General features: G+C 34.6%; 4 protein-coding genes across 5 annotated transcripts; all 4 read right to left on the bottom strand.

Moving 5' to 3' along the window:
- Nucleotides 1-33: 33 nt before the first annotated feature.
- LOC110647644 (heat shock protein 90-5, chloroplastic) lies at nucleotides 34-6,586 on the bottom strand. Its single transcript, XM_021801582.2, has 18 exons — nucleotides 6,140-6,586; nucleotides 5,620-5,693; nucleotides 5,229-5,354; nucleotides 5,039-5,132; nucleotides 4,860-4,943; nucleotides 4,579-4,722; nucleotides 4,202-4,318; nucleotides 3,816-3,863; nucleotides 3,647-3,727; nucleotides 3,313-3,417; nucleotides 3,095-3,235; nucleotides 2,552-2,722; nucleotides 2,208-2,462; nucleotides 1,577-1,679; nucleotides 1,288-1,462; nucleotides 1,076-1,181; nucleotides 638-727; nucleotides 34-538 (listed from the first exon to the last, which is right to left on the bottom strand). The coding sequence occupies exons 1-18, from the start codon at nucleotides 6,416-6,418 to the stop codon at nucleotides 344-346; spliced, it is 2,388 nt and encodes a 795-aa protein (XP_021657274.2). The 5' UTR covers nucleotides 6,419-6,586; the 3' UTR covers nucleotides 34-343.
- A 751-nt stretch (nucleotides 6,587-7,337) lies between these two features.
- Nucleotides 7,338-10,415, bottom strand: LOC110647643 (uncharacterized). Of its 2 annotated transcripts, XR_009145712.1 has the most exons (7): nucleotides 9,763-10,415; nucleotides 9,630-9,666; nucleotides 8,752-8,988; nucleotides 8,600-8,647; nucleotides 8,052-8,503; nucleotides 7,723-7,932; nucleotides 7,338-7,622 (listed from the first exon to the last, which is right to left on the bottom strand). XR_009145712.1 is itself a non-coding variant. In XM_021801580.2 (6 exons), the coding sequence occupies exons 1-6, from the start codon at nucleotides 10,062-10,064 to the stop codon at nucleotides 7,860-7,862; spliced, it is 1,149 nt and encodes a 382-aa protein (XP_021657272.2). In that variant the 5' UTR covers nucleotides 10,065-10,415; the 3' UTR covers nucleotides 7,656-7,859. The 2 variants fall into 2 exon arrangements, 1 of the variants encoding a protein (XP_021657272.2); XM_021801580.2 differs by lacking the exon at nucleotides 7,338-7,622 and having other exon boundaries at nucleotides 7,656-7,932.
- Nucleotides 10,416-15,576: 5,161 nt separating this feature from the next.
- Nucleotides 15,577-16,614, bottom strand: LOC110647645 (E3 ubiquitin-protein ligase CIP8-like). Its single transcript, XM_021801583.2, has one exon. It carries the CDS (start codon nucleotides 16,444-16,446, stop codon nucleotides 15,751-15,753), a length of 696 nt encoding a protein of 231 aa, XP_021657275.2. The 5' UTR covers nucleotides 16,447-16,614; the 3' UTR covers nucleotides 15,577-15,750.
- Nucleotides 16,615-17,030: 416 nt separating this feature from the next.
- LOC110647650 (GDSL esterase/lipase At2g03980) lies at nucleotides 17,031-20,097 on the bottom strand. Its single transcript, XM_058139084.1, has 5 exons — nucleotides 19,650-20,097; nucleotides 19,443-19,573; nucleotides 18,806-19,036; nucleotides 17,416-17,668; nucleotides 17,031-17,326 (listed from the first exon to the last, which is right to left on the bottom strand). The coding sequence occupies exons 1-5, from the start codon at nucleotides 19,891-19,893 to the stop codon at nucleotides 17,142-17,144; spliced, it is 1,044 nt and encodes a 347-aa protein (XP_057995067.1). The 5' UTR covers nucleotides 19,894-20,097; the 3' UTR covers nucleotides 17,031-17,141.
- Between the last annotated feature and the right edge of the window lie 1,919 nt (nucleotides 20,098-22,016).

Below are 22,016 nucleotides of genomic sequence, written 5' to 3'. Positions count from 1 at the left end.
GAAAAAAAAAAAAAGGCAACTGAGGAAAATACATTTAAAAAAAAATTATTGAGATTTACACTCGGCTTGGTAGCAACAAGCAAGTTTGGCAATGGTTCAAACTCTTTATAGGAAGAGCAAGGAAAGAGTGCAGTTTCTGCCATTGTTTTCACCTCATGACATTGACAAACATACAACACTTCATCTCTTCAACTATAAATCATCAGCAGAAAGAGACTATTCTTTTCCCACCACAAATTTTACCAGTGCTCTTTACTCTCTTCCACAGAGATCTTCGCTCTTGAATGCATATTTCCCCTGAGGTTCATGAAATAATACCCAAAAATTTCTAACATGTAAACACTTAATCGTTCCAAGGATCATTCTCTGCCCTCACTTCTGATGGTTCAACTACTTCTGGCTCTGTAGCTTTATCCGCATTGGCAACAGATTCTGCAGCATTATCTGCCTCGTCATCTTCAGATCTGCCCCATCTACCGCCAAGTGCCATAGCCATCATCTCATATATCTTGTTACCCAACTCAGCTGGGCTGTCAGGCTGCCATATATCAGGGGAAAAATATGAGTAATGCGAAAACTATGCAGAATCATTAAAACTAACATAGGGGAAGAGGGAAGGACCCTCATTCATCCTCACCGAAAATCCACTGGAGATCAATGCTGTGTCGTATAGGAGATCAACAGCTCTCTTGGCATCACTGCTATCAGGCACATTCTTGCATGCAGCCTGTGAAGTAAAAACATCATTATAAATAAATAAATAAAATAGAAAACCCCATCTAGAAACAAGCAATTCAGCTTCTATCTTAACATCCCATTGAATGATACACCACAGTTTCTTTCATCCGGTATGAAGTTTGCCACAGTCTGCATTCACAAACTATACCATTATTACAGTATTCCATTATTTACGGCTAAACTCAACCATTTCTAATTACACTTCAACATCACTACTTTTTATACTGCTCTACTCCATTCATGAATTATTTAGAAGGGATACAACTCTGCTATAAAGAACTAACGCAAAATAGCATGGCTTCGGTAATATCAACAACCATCGAGTAGAATGGCTTACATTTAAGTCTTTAATGATGGGGTGATCTGGATTAATCTCCAATATTCTCCTTCCTCTCATGAACTCCAAGCTGGAAGTGTCTCCAAGAGCTTGTGCTTTCATCAACCTACCGAAAGGTAAAAAGTCAAAATAAAATCAACAAACATGTGTTTGGGATTTTATTCTAAATCTAGAGGAGGGTTGGGGATCTTAAACGGTTAAACCATCCCCACCTTTCCATATTGGCTGACCAACCAAACTTGCCAGAAACAAGCACACAGGGAGATGAGCTTAGACGCTTTGAAACTTGGACTTTGGCAACCTTGTCACCAAGCTGTTGCTTGATCCAATCACAAAGGAGATTGAATTCCTGTTTAGTTTCCCTTTCTTTGACGTCATCCTCATCACCTGATATTAAACCCCAAATCATTAGCAAAGATGCACATCCCAGGGAGATAAGATCAATTAGAGGAGGTACGAACTTGGGCTATCAAAAATACAGCAGGAGTTGTAAGTTCTAACCAAGTTCTAGATCTTCCTTGCTGATATCAACAAATTTCTTTTCTTTGTAGGTCTGCAGGTTCTGGATGGCAACTTCATCAATAGGCTCAATTAAGTAAAGAACCTAAAACAATTAAAGTTATCAACCACATCAGAATCCAGGAAAGGAAAAGGTAAAAAGTGCAGTTATGTCTGCCTAAACAGGTAGCCTAAGACAGCCAAGTTTATAATGGGATTATGGGAATAGTAATAGAGAAGGTATGACGAAGCAAAGTATCATTACTACTTCAACCCCAAATAACAACTAGGCAAAAGGGGAAGGAAAACAGAAAACAGAAAATAGAAACTGCAAGTATCAGTTTCACTAACATAAATGAATATTAGTTTCATCAATTAGTCAACAAAGATTTATTCAAAAAAATAGTCAACAAAGAGGTTTAATCTACTTTAACATAAATCTATTTCATCCCTGCTTTGACACATTTATTCCCTGTACACATGCGTGAGTGGTTGTGTCATATTTAACCTCCTTTGCTTACTTCAGCTCAAATAAGAAAACATTTTATGTTACTGCCTTGCAGATGAACATGTATGCACTCTATTGAAAACTATTCAAGTAAAAGTATTGCCAAAATCTACACAACACACATACCTCAATTCCTTTCTGAACCAACTTCTCCAAGAATGGGGCACTCTTAGCACTTTTCAAGCTGTCTGTTGCCAGGTAATAGATAGCCTTCTGGTGTTCCCCCATGTTCTCAACATACTCATCTAAGGTTGTGAGTTCATCCTCACTTTTGGAGGTGTAGAACCGCAGCAAAGGAGTTATGCGCTTGTGATTACCAGTGTCTTCAATACATCCTAATTTGAGAAACCTGCCAAAATTCTCCCAGAATTTCTTGTAATCCTGAAATAAAGTTAAAAGTATCCTGAGATTCTTGGCTTAACTCAGATCAAACAAGAAAGCAAAGTACACATGGATTAATTGCGACCAACCTCCTTATTTTCACTTTCTGAGAGCTCTTGAATCATGTCAAATGTTTTCCTGACAAGTCTCTTTCTCATAATTCTTACAATTCGACTCTCTTGAAGAATTTCTCGAGAGACATTAAGAGGAAGATCATCAGAGTCAACCACACCCTTCACAAAGCTCAGATATCGTGGAAACTGCCAGAAAATCACATTCAGCTTATTGCTCTGAGGAAATTCTAACCTCACATTCCTATAAATACAAACATAAATATTTCACATAACTTACTAGCAGACAAACTAAAACATTGAATTTAATTTAGCTTATAACAACATCATGTTCATTTATATCTCCAATAATGTGATTTTCTATTAGCAGAAAAATATACATAATTAGTGCCAAACATCCAGACCACAAATAAAAGCATATATACAGATTTTCCCCAATTAAACTTCTGTTTACAGTGGTTAGTCAAGAACATAGTACTACATGGCCATGGGAAAGAAAAGCCATACACAATACAGAGCAATACTCGGGATTTCAAGCTATCAAGTCATAGCAACACTTACCAGCTCTCCATCAAAATCATCAGAGATAAATACCCGCTTCACATACAAGCGTATATTCTTTGTTTTTGGATTCACAACCTCCTCATTGTTAAGAGGTCCCATTCCAGGTATGTATAGAACACTCCTAAACTCCACCTCTCCCTGCAAAATTTTTCAAAGTACAGCTCATACCCAACCTAATATGTAGTCAACTAAGACAACCAAAAACATTTTGGTACCTCTGTAGTGAAATGCGTGCATGCAAGTGGGTCCAAGAATTCATTAAATGTTTTCTTGTAAAACTCATGGTACTCATCCTTTTCAACTTCCTTTGGACTTCGCATCTGCAAGATACCAAACAAAAACAAAACAAAATAAAATATATGATTGCATAAAAACATATGCAAGGCATCCATAAGAAATACAAAAGCAAAGAAAAGGGCATCTAATTGTGAACTAGTTCTCTCTCTCTCTCTCTCTCTCTCTCTCTCTCTCTCTCTCTCTCTCTTGCACATAGACGCTCATGCATAGCTACGAATCAGCAAAAAATAAATTGTCGATGCATGTACTCACCCATATTGGCTTTGTTTCATTGGCCAACTCCCAATCCCAATACTTCTCAGTTTTAGTTTTCTTTGTTTTCTTCTTCTCATCCTGGCAACAGGTACATAAACCGACTTAATGCCACAGTCAGCCAGAAAGATAAGCCACAAGCATAATCAGAACAGCTATGCTAATTTACCTCTGGTTTTGCTTCTTCTCCTTCTCTTGGTTCTTCCTCCTCTTCCACCTACCAAAATTTTGATTTAGCAAAGACAGTTTAATTCAGTGCTGGCTTTACTATACAAATAAAGTAAATAAGGAAAAGGGGAAAAAAAAGTAAACTAAAATCATCACCCTAAGTATTAACTCATGAAATGAAGAAAACAATTCATACAAAGATTTAAGAGGAAGGCCTAAGAGTAATACTTGAAAAGTTTTACCACTGCCACCACCCCCCTTAAAAAAAATACTGAGAGCACAATGTAGATTCAAGTGAAAGCTACCATCTACCATATATGTTATATGCAGTCCCTCCAATAACCTTTAAAGGTAAAGAGAGATGACATTTAATGTCAATGTTCTCACCTCAACAGTCCTTGATTTCTCTTGCCATGTATAGATGGGGAAAGAAACAAATTGTGAGTAGTTCTTCACCAAACCCTGAATTTTGACTGGATCTGAGAATTCATATTTATCGTCCTCCTGCAATAAACCCATGATTTATTAGACTCATTTTAGTATACAAAAAGCAACATCCAATAATGAGACTGTTTATTCATGCTATGGGAAAGGTAGATTAAGCAAAATATGAAACCCAAGGAAAAAAAAAAAGGAGAAAACAAGAAGAAGAGAAACCATTGTTGTTGTCTGTCTGTGAATAACAAAAATATTTCCTTCCAAAATTATGCTGAACATATTTTTTGCATTTAAATTTATGCATAACAACCAAAGAGCTTGAGTACCCTTAAATAAAGTGTAATTTGTGTTCCGCGACGTAGGAGCTTGTCAGGATCACTTTCTTCCTTAATCAAGTAAGAGCTACTGTCAGCTACTGCTTCCCAAACATATTGCCTATCTGACATTGGGCTCTTCGTAGCCACTACAACCTGATTGCACATAATATATAAAAACAGCCTTCATCAGTAAATTACCACGAAAAACTATCTGTTTTCTGCAAAAAAAATTTCAATAATTAAGCAATACATTGCAGCATGTCAAAAACATTGTAGAAATCGTATCATACCTTCTCAGCCACAAGAAAAGCAGAATAGAACCCAACACCAAATTGACCAATCAAACCATTGTCTGCCCCAAGATCCTTATTTTCCTGTACATGACAAGGGAGAACTTATTATAGGCACATATTCTATGAATTGCTAAGTTCTGGAGTTCAATGTCTATGTCTTGAGGATAAACAGACACCTTAAGAGCCTTAAGGAATTTTGAAGTGCCACTCTGAGCAATGGTTCCAAGACAGTCAATGAGCTCTTCTTTTGTCATTCCAATGCCTGTGTCTCTGCAAGTTAAGAAGAATAAAGAAGAATGCTCCAATCAACTTGGGAATTTTTTTTTCTTTGAAGCAAAAATTGTTAAAGAAGAAATGGCAATATACGTTATGGTGACGGTCCCATTGTCTGGATCAGGTTTTATGCGAATCTCCAAGTCACCAGCATCTCCAAGCAAAGATGGCTCAGTCACACTTAAAAACCTCAACTTATCTAAAGCATCGCTTGCATTGCTGGAGCAAAAAGAAAAAGAACAAAGTCAACCAATAGATTAAGAAAATATACTGCCACTTGCTGGCTTATGCATACTAGCAAATGAAAGAGAATAGAGAAGGATAAGGAAATAATACATTTCTTGAAGTAAAGAGAAAAGGCATGGTAACCTTTCCTGACAGATCACTCGTTTCATGTTTTTTTATGTAAAAGTTTGAAATTCTCTTAGAGCAATTACATACATTACTATGCTTCAAGCTTTTAGCAATCAGGGAACATGCTCACCTCACAAGCTCTCTAAGGAATACTTCCTTGTGGCTGTAAAGACTGTGAACTATCAAATCCAATAGGCGACTAACCTGAAATGATTAACCTTCTCAATCAGCAGTGCTTGGAACAAATATTCGACTCCCAGTAGAAAATTAACATAAAAAAGTTCAATCATATAACAAGCACAAAAAATCCACAAAGCCTCCGTCTTTTGCTCATGTAAAATGAAAAACCAATCTAACAATCAAAATTCTATACAAATGGCATCCATTTGTATCGATGACAGAAAAGAAAGACTGGTATTTCTTCTATCTAAAAATTTTCGTATCCGTGACAGACCAATCAAACTATTTATTCAAAAGTGTTCCAAGCACAAAGAAAAAGTACCAAAGCCAGCTATTTGAGGACCGACTATAAATTTCGTCTAGTGGGTCAAAGTGAAGCCAAACAGAATTAAACTAAAGACGCAGAACCCAAACCCAAATCGCTAAAAGCTCAAAACTCCCCAAAATCCGAAAATATAAAAGAGACCCACCTCAGCTTGATACTCGAATTTCTCGCCAGAAGAATCAGCGGCCTCTTTCTCAGCGACGGCCGCCTCGCACCTGACAGCAATTCGATTATTTCGTTTCTCAAGTTTCCAACTTAGGCCAGTACAGGAAAACCCCCTTTTAAGACCGTTATTCTGTGGCAAAAAGGGACTTCTTAGACAAAAGGACTTCAGGTTAAGGTGTTTACGTGAGAAGGGTGTGGAAAAGGGAGGGGAGACCAAAGAAGCAGAAGCACCTAAGCTTCTGCTCAGAACTGGAGCCATCGAGCCCTAGACAGATAAAAGGGAGTAGCAGTCAGTTGCTACAAGAGATATTTTGGGCGATCAATCAACCGCTATCCAGATTGCAAAGAAAACTAAAAACCCTCGAGGGGTTTAAGGGGAAGAGAAGAGGGTTCTAGACAGATGACAAAGAGGTATTGTTTTTGGACGTTTTTGTTTGGAATTATGAGGCCTAGATGCTGCCATCCCAGCATCAACCGTATCCTCCGTTTTCCATTTACTACATAGTGAAACCCAGTGAAAACAAATTTTATTATTATTAAATTAAATATTTATAGATAATATAAAATTAATTAAAATATTTATAATAAACAAATGAATTTACATATAAATATATAAATACTTAATTTAATAAATAATTAAACCCATCTTTATATGAGATCAAAATTATAATAATCACATCTAAAAAAATTTCTAATATTTTAAATAAAACATAAATGAATTTTTTATGTAATATTATCCATAATGATAGAATTAATAAATAGTTGTGGGTCAATCAGAAAATTCTCCAGTTCGGGTCTTCATTGAATCCTGAATAAACAGTTGTGGGCGTGATTTCAAATTGGTGAGAGGGATAAAATAATCAAAATTGGAATATCACTTAATTATAAATATAAAAAAAATAGATTAAATTAGCCTTTCCATTGTCATGGGAAATTTTTTTTCGCTTCTTTTTTGGGTTGGAATCCATGGTAATGTTGATATAGGATCCATTTTCAGTTCATCTGTCTACTGACATAGGAAAGGGGTGGGAAAGACCAATCTTGTGTGTTTCATTCTACTGAAGCCCAGGTATAAATCCCAGAGTTTGACGTTAAACTGATCAACGAAATGTTCAATAAATTTGGTTGACGGCGCTGTTTAGTTAAAATACTAGGCCGACCTTTTTGTGCAGGCAGAGTTAAAAGAAATAGCCAATCTTGAGATTGACTGCTCTTTTTCATTGGTAACTGTAATTTTTACAACTTCAGCTCATGGATGAATTTATCTGTGGAGATTTGTGATGCTCGCATTACACAATTCTTGACTCAAAATAAATATGGGTTTCACAAAGGGATGCAAAATCTGGAGGGCAGTGGCTTGGAGAATAAGCGCAAGCTTCCTTGCCATGTACCGACAGAGCACAGGCAAGCTATTTTGTCCCTGAATGAATCTGTAGCCTCTCTTCATGGCAGATATAAGCACTCTGCTAGATGATCAAGTAATAAAGAAGGGAAAATTGAGACGCAAGAAAAAAGATTTATGGTCATTGGCAGATCAGAATTTTGAGGGATGCAAAAACGAACCTAGCTAGTTAAATTATTTGCTTTTGTGTATTGCAAATAGAAAAGAGCAGCACCTCCACAAGAACCCAACCAATAAACCAAACAGAGAATCTAGGAAAGGATATTACATCCCACTTTCAAGCACTAACTTTCCTATATCAGGCCTCAGAAGCTGTCTGTTTCAAACAATCGACATTGCACAATCCCACAGATCTAACCATGTCTCCCAACCTGCCATAACAAGCCAGTTAATGCCAACAATTAGCTCACATGTTCAAATGACCAATAGAAAACCAACAATGGGAAATTAAACAAAGGAAGAAGAAAAGTTCTTAATTGTATACACTGACCGGTCGAGGCTGTTTCTTGCTTTCTCTGGCTGATCAGTGCTGTTCCTTGCTTTTGCTGTGCGATCAATGCTCTTTCTCGACTTCTCTCTCCTGTCAGTGCTTGCTCTTCCTTTCTCTCTGCTGTCTGTGCTTAGCCTGGATTTTTCTTTCTGCCCAGTACTAGGCCTAGCCTTATCTCTATGATCTGTGCTTGGCCTTGATTTTTCCTTATTGGAATCTGGGGTGTTCGAAGGCTGATCAGGCTGATCTGTGCTTTGTCCAGGTCCATTTCTAAGATGCGGAGGCAGCTTCTCAATGGCAGATATGAACTTCCTAAGATGCCGTAAGTACTCTGGGTAGAGTTCCAAGTTGCAGTGGCTTCCTCCTTTAAGCCACAAGGGTTCATACTTCTCTTTGCAGAGCTCCCACAACTGCTTACCATGGGAAAAGTCAACGACTTCATCTTCTGTTCCCTGCAATAACCAGCAGGGCAATTTTATTCTCATAACAACCAATGGCTGTTATCAAACCACAATTGCACAGAACTAGAAAAGGAAAGTGGCACTCACATGAATTACCAGAACTGGGCAATTAACTAGCGGAATCTTATCAATATTCTGTAATGATATGACAAAAAGGAAAAGTTAACACTCAATAGATGGATGAAATCTTAGAAAATAAGACAATTAGACTTATCTAATTGACCATCCAGGTGACAAACCTTGTAAATGTCGAACCAGAATGTTTTCTTGACAGGATACATGACACGAAGGCCTGAGAGGATAGGACTGTGAAGAATCACAGCTCTTAATTGAGGCAAACGAGTAGCCAATTCAAGAGTAGGTCCACTCCCTACTGATTGACCATACAATATAATATCTTCCTCCTTCACTCCATAAGTCTCTTCCAGGCATATATATGCAGCATCTATATCAGCATATGTATCTTGTTCACTTGGCTAATTGGGTGTCAGTGCATCACACAAAATCAGCAGTCTTTCTATTTATCATACAATTCACAGAATAAAACACATATTGTGCCAAGAACATGGCAAACAGGTATCAGAGTGTTTTCTAGTAATGAGCTTTAGTTCATCTCTAAATTGCCACTTCTTGTTTTGATACATTGCCTGAGCTGGCCCCGATGACCTATACTTTGATCTTTCTTGACTAGAATTCAAGATATAACTTTTTTTTCTTAAAATATGTTTTGAAATTTATAATGCGAAAAGAAATAAAATATGAGCTTCTTTAAGCAATTAAGCCGTCCCCCCTACCACCCCATCAACTCTCAGGCCAATCTGCCAAATGTGCTTGAGCCATGAAAACAGGGAAACATGGAAAATGTGATTGATTTGACATCAAATTACTAACAAACAGGCCTAAAATTTTTATCATGAGAAGTCAAAATTAAGTCCTACTCTCCTTTGACTGTGTACTACTACTACCATATGTGCTTGAATAATCATAGATTTGTCCTACGTAAGTCAAGTTAATTAATAAGAAACAACAACTTGTCAACTCAATTTGATCACTCCATCGAAATTTAGTTCGAGCATTTTGAGGTCAGAAAAAAGAAAGGGAAAAGAAAAGAATATACCTTTCCAGAAGACTGTCCATACCCAGAATAATCGTACCTGTAAAAGGAAAAAAAAAAAAAAGGCATTAATTTCTAAAAAATAAAATCCAGGATATTTTTTCATTAATAAACAATAGAATATGAAAGAACTGACCCCATAAGATTAACATTAAGGTGTTGGCTAAGCTCAGTGAAGATATGATACATCTGGCCAAGATCAGCAGCGTTGCCATGAGAGTATAGGACAGTCAATGAAGCTAATGGGTTCTTCACGTATATGGCAACAATCTCATTCCCTTTCTTTGTGGAAAGCTTCAACACGTCCACGTCGTCTTTCTGTTGGACATCTGAGATTCTCAGTTTCCCAGTTTCTTCATCAACTACTATGTTATAAGACGGTGGGTTAGGTGGGAAGAAGGCGAATTTCGCCGCCATTGACGATGTTGTTGTTCCCATAATTAACCCCAAAACAATGGTAGAACTAGGCGGTGATTTTTATATTCTATTTGAGAACGGATATGAGAAGACGGATGTGCATGGTCAAGTTCCAGTATATTTTGTTTTGAACTTTGAAAAAAGGTGGAGCGGCAGAGAGAGAAAGGATTTCGTAATTATGATGAATGAGAGAAATAGAACTATGTCAATGGGATTTCTAGATAATGGGTTTTGGTGGGTTGTTGTTTGTTTCTTGAGAAAATGGAAGGAACTATGGTTTTCTTGCGTTAAGAAAGAGAGAGGGAATGAAAGGAACAAGATTAGGGAGGAGAAACAGGCCTGCCAAATGGCATTTCTTAAAGGAAAAAATGGTTTATTGCCTTCCTTGAATACGAATAAATATCTTCCAATTCCTTTCCAAGAAAAGAAATATATGATTGGCAATTGGTAGTCTTTCTTTTTTAATTTGAATTTTCTTTCTTTTTTTTCTCATATTTGAATTTAATGAATATAAACATCATACATTTGTAGCCATTCTAAATTAATTATATTAAAATTTATATAAAATTAATTAAAATAAGTATTTAAAATAATAAATATATAAATTTTAATATAAATATTTAATTTAAAATTATTAAAGTTATTTTTATATAAAGACAAAGTCAAATTTATAATAATTATAACTCATTACTATTTCTTTCTCTATTTATTCCTTTCCCGAAATTCAATCGCATAATTTTCTGTACGGGCCACCAAAATGGTAGTGATAGCCTCAAAGTCAAAGCTTCATTCGAGTTCGAATCCCACGCCACACACTCAATCGAGACTCAATTAATAAAAATTAAAAAAAAAAAAGGCCGAAATAGGAAATATGACTGTAAAAATAATTTATTAATGAATTAATATTTAATTATTTTTCTTAAAAATAAAATTATCTAAAGTTTGCATAATTAAAATTTAATTTAATGTGCAAGGGTGCGTGAGTATATGACAAAAAAAATTGAAGTATGCTTATTTGCCAGTAAATTAGTCTTGAAAATCCCACATCATTTATAGAATGTGTTTAAATATGAATTATATAAGAACAGTGATTCTATTAAAATTGTTATAGTTTTAATGGTGATTTATCCTTGTAACCGATTCATATATTTTATCTCTTAAAAAAAAAAAGCAAAAAGCTGAAGGAAGAGTCGATGTGCATGAGTTCGTGATGAAAAAATCGAGACTGATCCATCTGCTGACAGGCTAGTTCTTTGGAATTTCATATCGATCATGGAGTGTGCGTGAATGTGGGGCATATGAAAGGAGAATTCGCTATAATTATTATGACTTTAATGATAGTCTATTTTCATCACTAATCTATGTGTGCGTACCTGACCTCTCTTTCTGATTTAATAATACTCAACTTACCTGTCGAGCATATGAAAATGAATATTTTTTCCCTATCTAAGCTATATCAACATAGCCAACTAGAAAACTCATCCGCTTGCCAATTCTTGATCTCATCCGTGTAAGAATTAGGAATTCCTTTTCCAACTCGTCCCAGAATGAGCGTTATGACAAAGAACAGGAAGAAAATAAAAGTTATTTTTGTTTAATGATAATATAACTACCTATAAGAAAATCATTGCTTAATTGTTATTTTCTCTCTCATGCACACACATACACAAATAAGTCATTGTTGAACATCCCTTAAATTCATGAAAAGAGCAATTCTTCATTTTAAGACTAAAACGAAGGGGCAAGAGTGAAATGAGTTTTCACATCAAAAATGATAAAAAAGTTGAAAAAACTTCGGAAGGGAACAATTTCACTGGATAGCAAACTTTTAAATTTTTAGTAAAAAATTTAAAGAATAAATTTGTAAAATCAGAATCAAAACTGACAATGCAATACTACTCAATTGAACTGAATTGTCACAATCGTGTTATAACTGCTCCATACTCTTATCTCCACTACAAGAGAAATAAGCCATTGCGTGCCACTCTATGGGCACGATTTTTAATTCCAAATCCATGTAAGTAATAATACATGTTAAAAGTTGCTCTCGTGACGCTTGCTTTGAAGCATGTTGGACAAAATGTATATATTTATATATAATATTTGGAAAATATGTTGGAGAAAATATATTTGAGAGAACAAGAAAGAGATGTTATGCTAGCAAAAGTGGAAGAATGATGAAGGGGGTGGGACTAATTACAAGACAGAGAGGGAACACTTCATGATTACATATATAAGTACATTATATATTTTTTGACTTTGAAAAATTAAAAGTAATTAAATTAAGTGGGTGCATATATTCAAATTATTGTTTTTAAATTTAGTAATTTAATAATTAGATATTTTATTTTTTAACGTATAAAAAATTAAAAAAATTTTAAATAATGGCAATACTTTCATTACAAAAATTTAGATATTGTGATAATAATATTACATTAGGTAGCCAACAACAATATGTTAAAAAGACGAAATTTGGATTTGCTTTTCCCTTTTAAGGTTGAATCTATATATATTGTGTGCTTAGTTGAGTGTCTTGATTAAGAAGTCCCCCATAAAGATAATAATATCAAGGTGGGTCCTTGAGAAGTTGGAGCCATGGAGTCCAAGCGTGAATTGCAGTGGAACCATCTTCAACTACAGAGGCTATCAAGAGCCTCCAGGCCATGCGACAACTCCTCATTCAATATTATATGCCCCAACCTTCTTCATCTTCCCCTTTTAAATGAAGCCTGCTGCGTGCCGTGCATTAAAATTAAATTTTATTTTTTAACAATTTGTTTATAATGATGGATTGACATTATTTTTTTATCTGAATTAAAGAATGCTTTAAATATAATGTAAAATGAATTCTATTCTATCTTTGATTTCTCTATGAAAATATGAATAGAAGTTTGAAGAAGGCAAAGGAGAAGAAGTCCTTGATCTGCTCAACTTAAACCAAAGGCCTCGCTCATAAAGTAAATCATCACACTTACGGCAGAGAGAATCAATAGATTTCTTTTCGGGAGCAATTCATCCTTCCTGAACATAAGGATACATCCTTTTATATTAATTTAACATATTGAAAATAAATAATTCTAAAATTTTCTTCAACAGAGAGACGAAATCAATAGTAAAAAAAAAAGCTTTCATAATTGAGTTATTAAAAAAAAGTTTAATGGTAGAAATTAATAAAAATGTTTTAATTATAATAATTTTTTCTATTTTAATCTAATTTTAAAAGTAAGTTGTTTTTTATAGCTTAAAATAAACATTAATTCTAAATTATTTTAAGTGGTATACAATTTTAATTGTTGATCTCTCCAATTTTAATCTTGTATCATAAAAATAGCTAACCTTTAAAATTAGATTAAAATTACAGCAAAAAATTAGTATAATTAAAAAATTGAATTTTTTTTGTTATCCCAAAAATGATCAAATTTTAAAGTCGATTATTTTCTTATCTTATTAGCGAGTGAAATTAATGGAGTTGAAAGGAACGGCTAGCGTTTGGCCCAACTGGGCTCGGAGCCAGGTGATTGGCTGCATGTTGAAGAAGGTGGATTGATCAGCAACAAAAAGTTCCATCCAGACCAGCGAAGCCCAGTCCAATAGAAACCAAACAACATCCTCTCCAATTCGTTTCCCATGGATATCTATGGACTTTGAAGGCCGTCAAAATGTCAACTAGTCAGCGTGAATTGAACTGGCACGGATTCTGGTGAATGTTGGTTCATGATCCAAAGATTTTGATTCAAAGTATGTGCTTAATGCTCAGGCATAATGGCTTTATATATAGATTTTTTTTATCTAATATTAATTTAAGATATTAGATATAAAATTGTCCTACCTTTATCCCAATTAGAGAGCTTAACAGGGTAATCCTTTCCTTTCCTCTAACTCGTGAAATTTTCTGATATATGTAAATGGTGCATATGCCATTGGGCAAATGTGAGCGGAACATGCCTCTGGCTAAAGGCTATGGCACGATTTTCGATTGAAGGAAAGTTGCCTGGAGGTAGAGTCACAGTATTCAAGGGGCTAGCAATAAGAACCCACTGAATTTCGAGTTTATTAGCAAGAGCTGGAGACCTTTTTCTTTCTCATACATTCTATGTCCTGGTTTCAGAGCTGCAATATAAAAATATATACCATAACCAAGGCATAGAATTCAAGTTCAAGCCATGTGGGGTGCAATAATATACCCCTATAGCTCTCTCTATACATGAGAAACACAGGAAAAATAAGCTTTTTCTTTTCTCGTTGATTGAATGGTTGCAGACAGGAGCAAAACACACGTACCTTCCATTCCACGTTACTGTATTTATCTCCTCTCGAGGGTTCATGTAAATTTCTGCTATTACTCTTTTTTTTTTTTTTTGGTCTACTTGACGAACATGGGGAAATCGAATGTTGGTACTTGTTACCATAGTTCTTAACTAGCTTTGACTTGGGTATATATAGGGCCTATAATGCTACTATTATTTAACCATCATCTAGCTCTATAAATCTCTGACATTGTGCTTTCATTTATTTCTCTTTTCTTCTGTTTGAATCTGAACATGGAAATGGCTGCAGTGCCAGCAAGGTTTATATGCTTTTTACTAGTTTTTCTGTTCAGTTCTGCAAGTTCCCAGGAAGGCAAGAATGCAATTCTCTTCGATAATATATTTTCGTGTAGCATTTCTCTGATTTGCTTTATTAAAATCTTTATCTGCAGTAGATGTTGCTGCTGTTTCAACTGAGAAGGTAATTAATTATTTCTTTAGTTTTTTTTTTATAGAAAAAAAAAAAACTCTTTATTGTTCACTGGTGATGCCGATGGTCTATTGTTATTTAGCAGGAAGTAGGGTATGGTGTTCTTGTTAAAAATGTTGCCACCAGAAATGAAATTGGAGGAAGGAATTATCTTCTGCAAAGTCACGGTCGAGAGGGTAGAAATTGAAGGCAATGGAGCAGGTACAACTTGGAGTTGAAATCATGTAGTGGCTGAAAAATCAGGCAACAATGGGAAGAAGAAAAAGGCTGTTGTGAATGGAGGAAGTAAGCCAAGCTTTAGTCATATTCCCGAACAGCTAAATAATGAGGCTGGTTTTGTAGCTTTCAGCTCTGATTACCATGCTCCTAGGCATCACCCTCCTAAAAACAATTAAGGGAAAATTGACATGTCATAAACTAATTTTCCTATCGATTTTCTTTCTTTATTTAATAAACTAATTTTCCTATCAATTTTCTTTCCTCAATTAATAAACTAAGTTTATTGTTTAAAATTATTTGAAGAGGAAATTATTTAATATGCATAAATTGACAAAAAATAAAATACTAAGTATGCAAAGTTTAACAGCCAATTTAATTATCGAAGCTAATAAAGAGTGCAAAAGATCAAAGCAAGTATAGATAGTAACTTCTGTTTTGAATTAAATTCAATCGAATTAATCAAATTATTAAAAATTAGAATTGAATTGAAATATAGTTTGAATGTAATCAAATTAAACCAAAAAATAAAAAAATCATCTTATTTAATTTTTCAGTTATAACAAATGGGTGTTCGGCACTAAATTGTATAAACAAGGGGTATTTATAAGTAAGAATAAATTGCTCTACTGTGGAACATTGAAACCATAAAAACTATTACAACTAACTTACAAGACTCAGTTTACCTAATTATTTCTCCCCATATTGAAAGAACCCAGAAAAGATGAAATTCTCGTTGATAGTTAAATACTAATTAAGCAATCTCAAACCTACACAATGGACAAACTCTACTCCTTTCTAGCCAAGTACAGATGCAACGATGATGATAAAGATGTGAACATGGCATGCGAACTGCTTCTGAACCAATCAAAATCTCCTCTAAACAAATCGTGCACTGTTGATTCCTAGGTCCGTCAACTTTCACAATCTCCAAAGCTTCAATGGATGATTTAGTTGCAGGCACTAGCAGGCTTGAATCTGCGGGATCATCATCACTCGCAACCTCAAAGATTATTGGTGGAACTTCGATGTTAACTTCCAGATGCAGAACCTTATGTGGACTCACATTGTTTTCATCATGGTCACTTCCAAATTGACGAACGTCATCGACAATCTGTTCTATCAAGAATTCCTGAATAGGAACATTCATATCAAGAAGAATTTGACGAACAGTAGACCTGGATGTTTCTGGTTGCAAGAAACGGTCACGTTCAACTAGGAATGTGCGTTGCGTAGTGTCCCATTCCGATTCGGCGCAAAGAAGAATTAAATTTGATTCATCATAATCATCTTCTTCTTCCACCATTGCTGAATCAAAATGAGGCATGAAGGTGGCGTTGACCGTGATGGAGAACATATTACTTGAGAAGGAAGCATTCTGTGGTTCAACAATGTGGTGAAGGGGAATGACATCGCAATTTATTTCGTAATCTTCTATATGGAGCGCCATAGAAAAACCAGGACAAGCTAGGTATGAATTATAGTACAAGAAAAATCAAAGATATATATATATATACATATAGATAGATGGAGGTTTTGCAGTAGTTCAAAATCCTAATTTAAATGGGAAACCAAAATCCAAGAGGACAAAGGAATACAACCACCTTAGTTAATAGCTATTCCTCTTTTAACTCCTCTCCTAATTAATGCTGGTTTCTAGTTCTCAAATACAAAACCAATTCCAATTGGTATTATACTAAACACAAGTAAATAATAATAATAATAATAATTAACTAGATGTTTATCCAACCAAGAAATTAACAAATCTCTTCCTAAACTAAACTAAACTACACTTTTTTATCGTTATTATCCTTTGTTGGTATTTTTTTTTTTTTTTGAAAACTATTTCTTTTTTAATTTAATTGTAACTATTGTTTAATTTTTTGTAATTAATTTTTATGTTTTAGAATTTTTTAATTAATAAGTGGTTGCCATAGGAAGGAGTTTTAAGAGGGTTACTTTTTTCTAAAACAAGGTCAGTTTTGAAAGTTACGTCATAGGTTGGGATTAATTTTATAATTATCACTATAACAATTAACATCCTAAATCGCATACAGATTATTAATTTCATCGTACAGTAAAATATTGTAAATAAGTGACACATATTCAAATTATTACATCGAGAAGCCAATAGCTAATAGATGCTTAGGCTGATACAAGCTGCATAATATTCAAAGGATTGCATATTGACGTCTCATTGAAGCAACGCCTTGCATAAATCATATTGGCACCCTGACTTGTATGGAATGCATCAAAGAAGAGATACTTGTCCCTCGCCAAGCACAGACTTTGGTTTGGAATCCAGCAAGTACTATTCATATTTGTTATCCCTGTAATAAAAAAAAAAAAAGGCTGAGAAAAAGAGTTTGCCATAAGAGAGAAATGTAATAATCACAATTGACACAAGGCAGATTATTGCCGTATGTTTCAGGGTTTTCTTTCAATTCTTGGAAATGCTTAAAGTTATCCGAGTGGATGAACAAAGAACCAGGAAGATGGGATTGCAACTCTAGCAGCTTTGTGGATAGTTCGACATTGTAAAGGTTCACAACCTTGTTGATGAATTCAACACATTCTCCCTTATGTTGAATTGAGTTGGTCATTCCTGGGGTACATCCTAAGGGTCCAATGCCATTCAACAAAAATTTTCTGGCGCCTAACTCATACAGTTTCTGCCAAGAGAGATCATATTCTTTAAACTGTTAGTTTAGATACCATCTTTTTGGAAGGAGTTTGCATAAGCAGGACTTGGGTAAAAAGCATATTCATTTTAGCTTGTGCTATGATCTATTACTGTACAAAGTGACACTAGAAAAGAAATTGAAAGATGAGAATGGAAAACATATTGCAAATTATTGTGCACCACATAAGAGTATAAACTATAAAAAAAAATAAAACAAACACACAAAATAATAATATTTACGCTTTCACCCCCTCAACATAGTGTTAAATCCACGGGCATGCCATTTTTCACTATCATTAAATGATAAATCATCAATTACAAGCTCAAACTATACTATCCATCAACCCAATTATACTCAAGAGAACCCATACTACTTAACAAATATATTAGTTAGTTCTTTCAGTCTTCTCTAGACATAACCCAATACATTTACTATTACAAACACTTCACCACAAAGGTGTTTTCAACTATAATGTACTATGATCCTTCCTCTTGGATTATGCTATTTCTCCATCTTAAGCCAAAGTCTTTTTGCCTCCATAGGACTGTAATGGGCAAGAGCCTTTTCATCAGTTGGGCAAAGCCAAATCCTCAGTAATTGGCAAAACACTTTTACTTACTTTTTTACAATGAGCTACAGCCTCACTTCATAGGCTGAAAGCCATTCTACGTAGGCATAGCCACTCTCTATATGTAAAATCAAATTAATCTTTTCACAATAATCCTATTTATAGCGTTAGTCTCTCAGTCCTAATCTAATTAATAATCTCACTCAATTTAAGAATAACACTAAAATAGAGTTCTACTGTATAGGAAATATTCCTCCATTATTTCTCCCACTCATACTCAAATTAGGAAGGGTCTTCCAAATCAACCAAGATTTTTGCCATAAATCTAATACAAATAACTGCATCACCACAATTTCCTTCCTGAAATTCATAGAATATTATTGAAATACACGAAAAGAATTTGGTAATGTATAATTCCAGCATCAGGAGCCTCCAAGATCTAGACGAGCAACCATAAACTCATGTAAGACAGAGTGGTATAGTTACATTTTACCAATGCAAGATGATGCATTGAAAGAGCTGCATTAATTGAGAAGGGTTAAAGAAGAAGACATAACCTGCAAGCGCTTGGCAAGCTCATTTATAAGGAATTTGGCAAATTCATCTGGTAAGAAAAGCTTGCTTATATCGCTTGAATTCTTAAAATAATTCAGGGTGTAGTCATTAGGACCAATGGAGATGAAAAAGATCGACTTGGCTAGATGCATTTCAAGGTTCTCCCTAAGCATATCATTGTTTGCTGTACTTTTGAAAAGATCTATTTGCTTGTCTAATGTCAAGCAGGATCCCTGAAACAAAATCCCAAATAAATAAACCTACGTGAATTCCTGAAGACCATTAGGTAGTGTACAAGGATTTCTTAAAAAAAGACAGGTAATAAATTTGCTGATTATGATCTCCATCTCTTCTTCTTATGCAGAACAGAACTCTTCTGGTAAATCAAATACATTTTTTTCTCTTATTAATGAATAAAAGAAAGCATGAAACTGATTCTCCTCTCGTATGAGAATCTTATTTAAATTGATGTGACATAACTATAGAAAAAACTTTAAAGTTGTAGCTTTTCTTCATCTCATACTCTCTAAAAGTTTACAATCTTAAAATCCTCACCGCAATTCTGTTCTTTTAAATATTCAATAAGGGTTTTTTATTTTTTAATTTTTCTATTGAAATGAAAAATAGAAAATTTCTTACCTCGGAAGATCCAGTTTCTGGCAGAATACCACAAGAAGAAGAACCATAATTCAACCCAGTTGTTATCTTACTCCTCTTGGTCTCTGAAAGATTCATATAAGCTGGGGGAAAAGGTAAACCAAGAAACATAGCTACAACAAAATCATACATCAGAAAGTGATCAAATGCAATTACTGTCTTGAACTTATATAGAAAAAAGGGTCCTACCAATACAATCAGCAATTGTCATGCCATTGGTGAAACGACCAGTTGGTGTATTATTAAAATCAATACCATAAGGCAGAAAATTAGCTTTAGCCCTTGTTGGGAGATTATTATTGTTTCCGGGGTCTACAGTGGAATCGCCAAAGATGTATAAGGCTGGTACAAGCCAGGAATTTTCAGCACTAACGTAAAAAAGCTGACGAGAATATATAAAAAGAACAAAGCACAACATCAGAGCTTTTCCCATTGGGCTTGGCAGCGAGATTCAACAAGAGATGATGACAAACATGAGAAGGAAACAAGTATCATGGGATCATTTTATAGGGCTTGAATGCGCTACTACCACTGGCTCTGAATTCAGAATCCAAGCATGAAGTATCCAACAATGGCCATAAACAGTGTTGTTGAGTTTGCTTCCCAAATTTTTCCAACACATCAATTTCCTAGTTTCTTGTTTAGGACAGTAGAAATAACGCATATGTTCTGTCAGGGGCCTACAAACTTAGAGGTTATTACCAGGTATAGGATAGGAAAGGTGTTCATCATGTGCATTCATTTAATTTTATTTAATTGAGATTAGGTCTGAAACGGAAAAAGAAATAACAAGAAATTAAGTTACTTTTGATGTCTATTTATTGGGAATTTAATAAATCAGTAATATGAAAAAAAAAATGATGGCATTTGACAATCACGGTAGGCCATTCTGAACCTATGTCCTCACAATGGAGCAACCTTATTGTTGCATAACTGTGATAAATAAATAAAAATAAGACGTCTATAGAATAAGTTCAATGGTTGCATGGTCTAATAATTGAGGGGACAAAGCAAGGGATAGCACACAGGATATGCATTTGCATTGTAATGTGACAGTTGATCTTGCAACCATGCGAAGTTGTTATACTAGGTAGTGGATAGCGTAGGATTCCATCATCTGCATTTCCTTTATTGAGATTTGAAATGAGGGAAAGGAGATTCACAAATCCTTATTAATTCTCAGAATGGAGCTGCGGTTCCTCAAGATATTCGAGGAGCTTCTTTCCTTTGCTGTTATCTTTGATATTTGCCTTTTTCAAGTTTGTTAGAAGGGCAGCCATCCATGTTCTAGCTTCTAAGGCCATTTGGGATGATGATGTGCTTAATCCCATGGCTCAAGTTCTGTTTATATCTAATCTTTTTGCCTACTTAAAGATTTCAATGAATTTGGTTTTGCCTAAACAAATCTATATAAATATTATAAAGCTGAACTTTAAAATAATTTAATACAATGTTAACAAGTGTTTATTTTTTTGCCAAGTGGCATCTTATGGAGAGAAAAGGTTTTTTCATCCATTTGTGCTCGAAGCCCCACCACCTTCTCTCTATCATTCCTCTCATTCAATTCTTATTATAAAATCCATCTTTTGCTTTGTCTCCCCCATTCTTTGGCTTCAGTTTCAATGATTTTTCGTCTTCCCCTTAATAATCCTTCATGTATAAAACCCCTACTCCTTTAGCTACGTGGTGCTTACAGTAGAACATGGCATTTCTCAAGTGTATGAAGAAGGATTTGAACCTAGAAAAATGCCTTCATAAAGGATAGAAAGTCACTCACTATGTCTTTGACCTATAAGCAATCTAACACTTGTGTTATTTTTGCATTTTTTGTCTTCCAAATAGTGCATCTCATTTTGTATCAATAGATGCTACGCAATTTAATCGTATGGTTTCTAAAATGAACCTTGTGTTTTTCTGTTTGATTGGGCTAAGGAAACATATTTTTTTTATTTTCTTAAAAAAATTCAAAGTACTCTATGTAATTTTAATCATTTATAATTTTGATATGGATATCTAAGTAATTTTATTTTTGCCAACCGTATACCTGCATAAACAATATTTACTCCAAGCACTTTTTAAAATTAAATAATTTGTGACAATTTCTTTCATCCGCTGATACTTCATAATTTAATCATTGTATAAATGGCAGCAATAACGCATTGTTGGAATTTAATTGCTACTGTTACTTGTGAATTGTAATAGCCAGTCATTGTCGAAGTGACTTGAACTGTAATAGTTTATTTCATAAAGAACAAGCATGTTATAAAGCAGGAAGATTATTTGCATCCTTGGAATAGAACAAATTGGTAATTCTTTGAAAACAATTCTATATACAATCTAGATGCAAGAGATTGACCATCACATAGCTTTTGTTTTGGTGAAAGTGAAAGAAACTGTTAGAATGTTATCATTTTAGACCAACAATAGTGATATCTGCAAGACCAACAGAAGGATACAGGGCAAAAGAGAGATCTTTCCAACCATGCAAGAAGTGGAGGAATCTGCAGCATCTAATAATAGGTTATTGCTTGGAAATTGATAGGAAGTTCCTATAAG

Source organism: Hevea brasiliensis, chromosome 17 (assembly GCF_030052815.1).
Source record: "Hevea brasiliensis isolate MT/VB/25A 57/8 chromosome 17, ASM3005281v1, whole genome shotgun sequence".
Taxonomy (NCBI): domain Eukaryota; kingdom Viridiplantae; phylum Streptophyta; class Magnoliopsida; order Malpighiales; family Euphorbiaceae; genus Hevea; species Hevea brasiliensis.
The sequence above is the reverse complement of the archived record's forward strand: the minus strand, read 5'-3'. Positions and strand labels throughout refer to the sequence as shown.